Source organism: Vombatus ursinus, unplaced genomic scaffold (genome assembly GCF_900497805.2).
Source record: "Vombatus ursinus unplaced genomic scaffold, bare-nosed wombat genome assembly UNPS02014789.1, whole genome shotgun sequence".
Classification (NCBI taxonomy): Eukaryota; Metazoa; Chordata; class Mammalia; order Diprotodontia; family Vombatidae; genus Vombatus; species Vombatus ursinus.
The window spans coordinates 13,178,426-13,187,467 of NW_020954567.1; the positions used below are offsets into that span (position 1 = coordinate 13,178,426).

General features: G+C 39.2%; 1 protein-coding gene across 1 annotated transcript in view; it reads left to right on the top strand.

Annotated features, from left to right (window-relative positions):
• The window catches only part of RABGAP1L (RAB GTPase activating protein 1 like), a 648,400-nt gene that overhangs the window by 109,932 nt on the left and 529,426 nt on the right, over positions 1-9,042 (top strand). Inside the window, exon 10 of the mRNA XM_027868366.1 lies at positions 3,862-4,028. Within this exon, the coding sequence (XP_027724167.1) occupies positions 3,862-4,028 (167 nt within the window). The remainder of the gene's footprint in view (positions 1-3,861; positions 4,029-9,042) is intronic.

The following is a 9,042-nucleotide window of genomic DNA, read 5'->3' on the forward strand; positions in this document are numbered from 1 at the left end:
CTTCCTTCCTTCCTTCCTTCCTTCCTTCCTTCCTTCCTTCCTTCCTTCCTTCCTCTCCCCCTTCCTCCTTCTCCCTCCCTTCCTTCCCTCCTTCCTCCACATATTTTAAAAATCTGAATTAGTCAGTCATTTCCCTCTGAACCTACATGGACGTCTTTAAACTGCTCCCACTTTTTTCCCTCATCAGGATCACATCTTTTTTTTTTTTTTTCGTCTTACTTTCAGTCTTGAGCATTTCCAACCCTTCTTGTGGAGACACTCACGCCTATAGAATTTTAGGTCATGGGATGCTGACCACCTTTCCCCTGAACCCTTTCTGGCCTTGCCAAATCTGCTGTGCACATCAGCCTGAACCTTTTGTTCTATTGCTTTCTCTGTGCCAAATTCTAAGCTGGATTGTCCGTTTGCTTCCAAGGTTTCTAAATCTCTGTGCTGCTTTGTTTTCATGCTTAATGGATAGAGTCCTGAGTCTCATGTGAGATCTCCGTTATTTTTAGCATTATAATTCTTAGCATTGTAAGTGGTAGGAGAGGCCTTGAGTTAGGAAGGCTAATTTGCAGAATGCTGCATCAGGCCAAGTGGGAAATGATAAGGATCCGAATTTGAGTTGTGGTATTACAGCTGCAGCAGCAAGAGGCCATGAAGGGTTTTGACATAAGTAAATTTGTTTTCAATTTGACCTGGTAATCTTTGAAAATACAGAACTGAGCCTGACCAGTTGTCATAAGTATTGGTCACTGGTACCAATTCTGCTCATTAATTCGGATGCTAGTTTAATTTGTGTAAATTTTGCTTACACAGTAAGGCTTACACATTAGGAGCAGAATAAACTCTTGGCAAATGTAATTTCTTTCATCTGTAATAAAAGAAAAGAAAGCTTGGGGCACCCCCCTATTCCCCCAGTAGACCTGCGTGGGTAAGAAAGTATTGAGATTTTCTTTTGCAATTGAAGGAAGTGCACTATAGAACTAGTTCAGTGAAGCTGCAGAAACAAAACATTTTTGTGATTATATGAAGACAGTTCTTGTATCAAACTTTTCCATTTTACTGTGGACTGCAGTTTTTTTTTAATGATGAAAGAAAAGAGACAGTCTTTTTTCCAATGATCAGTCTGTGAGGCTGGCTTGGGTAAGAAGAAGACAGCTTTTTGGGACTCCTGATTAATTATACTGCTACGTTATATTTCCTTAGTCATTTAGTAATAGAAAACTAGCTAGGCTAGCATCAACATTTCAAAAATCTTGAAATGATACTTCATAATCCTGTATCTTCCTGCTTTGTAGGTATGAATTCTCACAACTTTCTGGCTAAGGAGTGAGGTTGTAAATGTCATCATGATTTAAGTGATGAAAATGATACATGTAGAAATTGAGTAACTTGTCTAGAGACAAATGTCGGTATGGCTCAGGGGTGGGGAATCTGGGGCCTCGAGGCAGTGTGTAGCCCTCAAAGTCTTCAAGTTCAGCCCTTTGACTGAATCCAAACTTCACAGAACAAATCCCCTTCATTAAAGGATTTGTTCTGCAAAACTTGGACTCAGTCAAAAGGCTTCACCCAAGGACCTGGAAGGCACATGTGGCCTCCAGGCCACAGGTTCCCCACTCCTGGGATGGCTGAACCAGGAACAGAATTTAGGAATCCTGTCTGTTCAGCACCATCCTTTTTTGGGGGGGGGAGGGGTGGAGTGGGGTGAGAATCTCACAATTTCTGGTGTAAAATGATTTTCTTGTCTTATTTGACAAAATCAAACCTTTCGTCACTTATTTTTACAAATTCATCCCTCTTGTAGGCATGTACAAAAAAAAGTTGCTATCAAGGGAAAATGTGGCTATTCCCTAGTTAATATGAATGTAAGCTATATAGTGATATAAATTTAGATTATGAGTTGGAACAGGCATAACTTTACAGAATTTAATAATTCACATCTTTGTTTAACTCATAGTTAGTCTCGGCAAACATTCATTAAGTACCAATTTTGTTTAAAGTACTAGGTATTTTGGGAGACCAACAGTTCAATAAGAATCAGTCCTGATCTCATAGAACTTGCTGTTTTGCAGGGAGGTTACTAGAACATATATAGAAATAACCATAACATAAAAATAGAACATGACAAGTGCTTAAGATAAGGGATAGCCCCTGTGGTCTTCACTTTGCTTTGGGCCCATCTGTAGTACTCTATTCACTTGTGGGCCCCATAGTTTAAGAAGAATATTTATAAGCTATATAGCAACAAAGGGAGGAGAGAAAGCAGAGTGGAGGAGACCTTGGAGGCCATGTCATATGAGGAGCAGTTGAAAGAACTGGGCAAGGTTATCTTGTGGGAGAGAAGACTTTGAGGAGAATATGTATTCAGAAAGCTGTTGTTTGGAAGAGGGATTAGGTGTGTTTTGTTAGGTGCCAAAGAACAGACATGGGAACCTTGAGTGGAAGTTGCAAAGAGGCACATTTTGACTTGATGTTAGGAGAATCTTCCTAGTAATTGGAACAGTCCAGAAGTGGAATGGACTAGTATGGGCAGTGATGAGTTATTGAAGGTGTTCAGGCAGAGACGGGATGACCACAAGCTGATTGGGTAAGTTTTAGTGGGGTACTATTAAAATTGTTCATTGAGCCAGACAATTGACAAGTTCCCTTTGACCATAAGGCTTCTGAGTCATTGATAAAATGTGTAATGAGGTCCAAGGAAAGAAAGGCTTTAAAAAAATCTGGGGAAATAAAATGAGTAGATAATAATGTTACAGATGAATACAAGGCCGTCTTCCTTTAAGGCTTCCTTGGATACATGAATGCACCACATGTAGGTGTTTATCTGTAAGTATTTATGTTGATTTTTATCTTCTCCTGGCTTCTCCTCTATGAGATTATAATCCCATTTAGTGTTCGGAAGAGATAGGATTTTTTCCTTGTTAGCCTTAAGACTTCAAGAAGTAGCAGCTCAAGGTACTCTTTGGATCTACCCTCTCCCTTGCCCCATAACTCCTTTACGTGCCCTCCTGCCTTCTTCTTAGTCTATCCGAATCCTTCAGTCCATTAGTAAGCATTTATTAAGCACCCGCTGTAGGCCAGTTGCATAGGTGCTGAGGATGCAGTTACAAAAAATGAAAACAATCCCTACTTACAAGGAACTAACGAAGCCCACTTTAGGTCCCTTCTTCATAAAGCCTTGGGCTACTAGAGCCTATATTGTAAAATGTTACAGTTAGCAGAGATACTATTTCTCTGCCCCCCAATCACCCCTTTATATGAGGCAGTGTGTTATAGCAGACAGAGCATTTGTGTTTGGAGTCACTGCATCTAGGTTCAATCCTGCTTCCAGCAATTTACTAACCACCATGGCAAAGGACACTTTGAGTTGTACCGTTGGGGACAATATTACTTAAATTGTCCATTGCACAGAATTGTTATGTGAGGGGACTTCATAAACATTAAAACATTATACAAATGTGAGCTATCTTTATTTTGCAGCTTAAGAAATGGGTCCAATGAGGTTGCTACTTTCCTGAGGTTCCATAGCAACCTCAGACCACACTAATTTCTCTGTTTTCTCAGCTGGTTGATATTTATCGTGTCTACCCAAGTATCTTTGACATTCCATCGCGTAACATCTTGTTGCCTGTTTCCTACATGACTATTGCCTCCCTGCAGAGATTGTAAATTCATTGAAGATAAGAACTTTTTAAAAAAATTTTGCTTGTGTCTCTCATAGGTCTAGGCAGTGAGTGGATATTCATTAGTTGAATGCTGAATCCTATTAAGTACATTTTTCTTACATTGAGCCATGTACCGTGTGTACCATGACCCACTGTTTTGTGTGGTTAGATGTTCAACGTTTTTGACCACAAATCCCATTTTTAACTCTAGATAAAAGGGTGTTCATGACTGTAGCCGTGGATATGGTCGTCACCGAGGTGGTGGAGCCGGTCCGCTTCTTGCTAGAGACATTGGTGCGTGTGTACCCTGCCAACGAGCGCTTCTGGTACTTCAGCAGAAAGACTTTCACTGAGACTTTCTTTATGAAGCTCAAACAGGTAGGATCATCTTTTTCTTCACAAAGGAAAATCTCTTTTCTTTTTCTGTGCCATTGTTCTGAAGAAAGGCTTTTTGAATCCTAGTGGCCAAGTAAGGAAAAATAATAATCATGAATGAATTTGGAACAATTAAAGTACAGTACAGTGTCTGGCATGCACAATCAATGACTTCTTAATTAATTTGTTTTTTTAGGAATGTACACTGAACACCTGAACGTGTCATTATAGTGATTACTTTTACCCTTTCCTCCCCACAAGAAAAGGGAAGGGAAGGCTAAAGAGAAAGGGAAGGAATAAGCATTTAATAAGCACCTGCAATGTATTGGGCACTGTTTGAAGCACTTTATAATTATCTCATTTGATCCTTGCAACAAACTTGAAAAGTAAGTACTGTTATTTTCCCGCTTTTACATTTGAGGAAACCGAGGCAAACAGAGTGACTTGGCCAGGGTCACACAGTTACGAAGTGTGAGGCCAGATTTGAACTCAGATCTTCTACTGCATCACTTGCATCCCAGAAGGACATCCTCATGACCAAAATTAAGTTTCTTTAAGGAACATTAGTCAGTATTATGCATATGGAGTATTTGTAATTTATAGCGTATCTTTAAAAGTCCCTTAATAAAAAGAATAGTGTTTCTATGACAATATTGCTTTGAAAAATGCATATTAGATTTGTCTTACTCTTAGTGGGAAGAGTAACTGGTTTTGTTGTTGTTTTTTGCCTTATTAGCAGTCAGGAAGATTGGAGATTGAGTGTTATTCAGTACAAGAAGCTTGTGGCTGCTTAGTAAAGGATAGAAAAAGACATCTAATCTACCTAACTCAATTGAAATCCCTTATAAGTTGTTGTTGGCAACTCCCACTCTCCTGTGTTTAAAAATGATTGTTGCTTCAACCTACGAGAGGAGGCTGAATATAGTGTGGCAGGAGAAAATACCAACAGAGTGAACAAATGGTGGAAATCAGCTACCAATTTTAATATTAAAAATGGTCTTTATCATGACTCAATTAAACTTAATTTGCTAGATTCTTCATTCGAAATAGTCATGTTATTTCCTAAAATTATTAGAGCTGTGATATGACTCAGCTTTTCTTACTGCTTGTACTGCATCCCACAAGATATTCTAATGAGAACTCAAAAAGCAATGTTTAGCCCTGGTGTGTGTTCAGGATGTCTCTTAGAACTTGAATTTTAGTTCTTTTTTCATTGGAAACTGAACTGTTTGAATAACAAAACCTCCTTCTGTCTGGATGGACAGAAGTTTTGTTCCAAGGTGATATAAATACTAGCAGAAAGAATGATAGTGCCTGACCTCCAAGAGTTTACATTCTAATTGGGGAAGACAGCACATAAAAGGAAGCTGAAAAACAGAGGTGAGGGGAAGAGATGAAGAAGGTAGGGTAGAGAAAGTCTAGAGAGCCAGGAGTGCAGCCTGGAGAGGAATGAAGCTGTGGCCAGCCTGGGCATCCTCTTTCTGAAACAGCCCATCTGAGGGAGAGATGAAAGGGGTGGAGATGTGTCCCAGGGTGGAGTGAGCTCTGTTGAAGAGGTTTCTGCAGCATCATAGACAAAGGCTGGGCAGTTACTAGTATGGCCAGAGAGACTGTTCTCCTTCCAGGGTGAGCATTTGTATAGCACTTTAAAATTTGCAAAGTGCTTTGTATATTACTTAATCCTCACAGCAACACTGCGAGGTGAGATTATTGTCCTCGTTTTACATGTGAGGAAACTAAGGCTGAGAGAGGTTAAGTGATTTCCTAGGGTCCTATGGCTAGTAAATATCTGAGGCGGGATTCAAACTCAGGTCTTTCTGACTCCAGGTCCAACCGTTTTATCTATCTACTGTGTTACCTAGGTGCCTATGCTTAAAAAATTGTTCAGAGATGCATGAATCTCTCCTGCTAGCTTCCTGAGAAATAGACACTTGGTTACAGTGGTTTATCTGACCTTTTGTCTAGATTTTATATAAGAGATTTTTGTTTTGGAATTTTGTGCTCTTATTTTATTTAAAGGATGTAATGATTAGGGACATATGCCCCATGTTAGTAATTCAGCATGTTTAAATATTACATGAAAAGGTCATCTGTGAATCAAAGAGATTAAATTTGAAAGTGTTCAACTATGCTAAATATACAGCCTGGTTCAAATGAATCTTGAAGGTGAGATGGTGCCTTCTAACTTGAGTAGTTTAATGTTGAGTAGTCATCATGCTCATTAGATGTTGAAGTGTGAAGGAAATCCTTTGGAAAATTTTAAAAATAACTCGGTTGACCATCTCACCATTTAAAGGAAAAAAAATAGCCTAAATCAGTGGGCAAATGCTTCATCCTGTTGTGTATGAATAATTCATTTTTGGAAGGGTCATTACTGGTTTTTGTTGGAAGCTATAAATAAGGAAATATTCTTTCTAGATATACATCTGTTGGTGTGAGTGTGCATGCATTTGTGAATAAAATCAATCATAATGGAAGTCCCTTTTTTAGCCTTTTTATTTTCCATAGGTTTCCTGTTGATGATTAATACATATATAGTATATTCTTGGTTGAATATTACACAGTGTTAGGGTTTTCTTTTTTAATAATTTGAGAGTAGTAATCTCCAAATTGGCAACTCTGGCAAGACCCCAAGGTACATGTGATAAACCAGTTGGGAAAATGGGTCCCAGCCCACCTTCCCAGTGATAGCCAATCCTAGCTGATCTTGTCCCCAATACCACCGTATTCTTCACCTCTTATTATCCAGTACTGTCCCACTTTTCCCCCTCCCAAGGGCTGTTCAAGCTCCCAACCGTTTGCCTTTTGTACCACCTGTTGATCTCTCAAGATGGATTATAGAGCTAAAAGGGACCTGAGAATTCATCTACTTGAACACCCTCATTTTACAACTGAAACTGAAGTCCAGAGAAATGAAATGACTTGTCCATTGTCACAGAGATAGTCCATAGCACAGCTAGGACTTGGACAGAAGTCCTCTGAATTCAGCACTCTTTCCATTTCACCAGGACAGCTTGTCTTTCCATAAGACAGCCTTTGGAAGAAAAAAGTACCCTCCAAAAAGCAGCTGAAGCCCCTGTGATGAGCATTCTGCATTCCTTAGAGTCATTGGGACCTTTGTTTACCGTTTTCTTATTGGGCATCGATTAGACACTTCCCTGGGTGCCCTGGGTTTGTAATGTTGGGCACAATTACCTAGATTTCTCTGTTCCTTTTCCCTTTCCTTCTGGGATGCATTCCACATAGGTCGGGCAACAAGAAGACTGTTAATCTAGACCTGACCTGTTCCCTTTTCTCCAGCTTTGGCTCCTGAATGGACAGCTTCCTTCCTGGAGGCTCTCTTCTTTTTCCTACTAGTACCTCTCTTGATTTTAATCTCCCATTTGCTTTCCTTTCTCCTATTCTGAATTTCCAACCCTGTCCCAGAACCCCTACTCTAGAACAGTAAATTTTACTAGGTGTTCTGCCTTACCAGCTTTGGCATCCTTTGACATTTGGCAGCTAAGTACTATGGTGTATAGAGTGCGGGGAGTCAGGCAGACCTAAGGTCAAATCTAGCCTTTGGCTTTTATGGCTACATGACCCTGGGCAAGTCATTTAACCTCTGTCAGCCTCAATCTCCTTATTTGTAGAATGGGGATAATAATAGCACCTACTGCCCCCCTTTCCCCCCCCACCAGGTTTTTGTAAGGATCAAATGAGATAATATTTGTAAAGTGATTTGCAAACTTTAAAGCAATATATAAATGCAAGTTATCCTCTTTCTCCTTTTCTTTTTCCTTATCCATTTTAGGCTCCCCTGTCTCTGTGGATGGTTACCACCTCCTGGTAACTGGCTTTGCTTTTTATAGGGCTGAGAGAGTGACACCTGAGTCTTAAAAGCAAAATTGACCTACTTTGTTTTTGTTTTTTGTTGTTTTTTTTTAGTAATTCTGGCCCTGATGGTAGAAATCAGAGTTATCATTGTGAGTGTTTATCAGAGCATGATATCTGAGTAGCAAATCCTTGACTTGAAGCAAATAGGACACAGATGTATTGATTAGTCTATTTTTAGTGATCCCCATTCATATTTGGTATACTGCTCAGCTAGGGGTGGAGGCCAAAGCCTGCCATCCCAATATTGCTGCTATTGCTTATGCTCTCAGACGCATTTTGACCATTTTGTACTATGTACTGTAAATAGCAGAGAATCGAATACTTTTTTGTTCCCTATGTTTAGGTAATGTCAGATATAGTTTGAAAAATAAGCCTTTTTTCACTTGGTTATACTAGAATGGACCTAAATTTTTTTTTCTCTTTCATAGTAAATACAATGTACTTCCATAATTAGCTAAAAGAAACAGTGAAAGTTTGGGAATGTCGTGCTGCAAGAAATGTGTTATGCTTTGGTTGTCAACACAAATAGATTTTTATAGTGGACTGAAGAACCGAAGAATAGGATTTCTATTACACATATTCATTACCTTAGATTACAATGGCACTAGATACAGCCACTCTAGTACAACTCTATGAGTGCTGATTTAGTGAACTATGATCACTTTTCTTTTTTATTACTGAAAATGTACTTTTCATGTTCCCTGTTATCCAGAGAGTATTATGAGAAGTACTGTTAAGAATTGCCATCTGAAATATGGCCTTTTATGATAATCCAGTTATATAGCAATAATCCAATATTCCATTGGTGGTCTTTAGTGTGTAAGACACTGAATACAAATTCAGGCTCCACCATGTGTTTATTTGAGTTACTGTACACTGTAATGGAACTGTCTTTGTCATAGTTCCCATTCCAGTGAAAGGCAGCTAAGTGGCATAGTAGCCAGAGTGTTGAACCGGGGGTCAGGAGTGCTGAGTTCAAATCTGTTCTTTGACACTTAGTAGCTGTGTGATCCCAGGTAAGTCACTCAACCTGTTTAAGCCTCACTTACCTCATCTATGAAATGAGGATTATAATAGCACCTATCTCCCAGGATTGTCGTGAAGATCAAATAACAATAAACATAAAGTACTACATAAATGA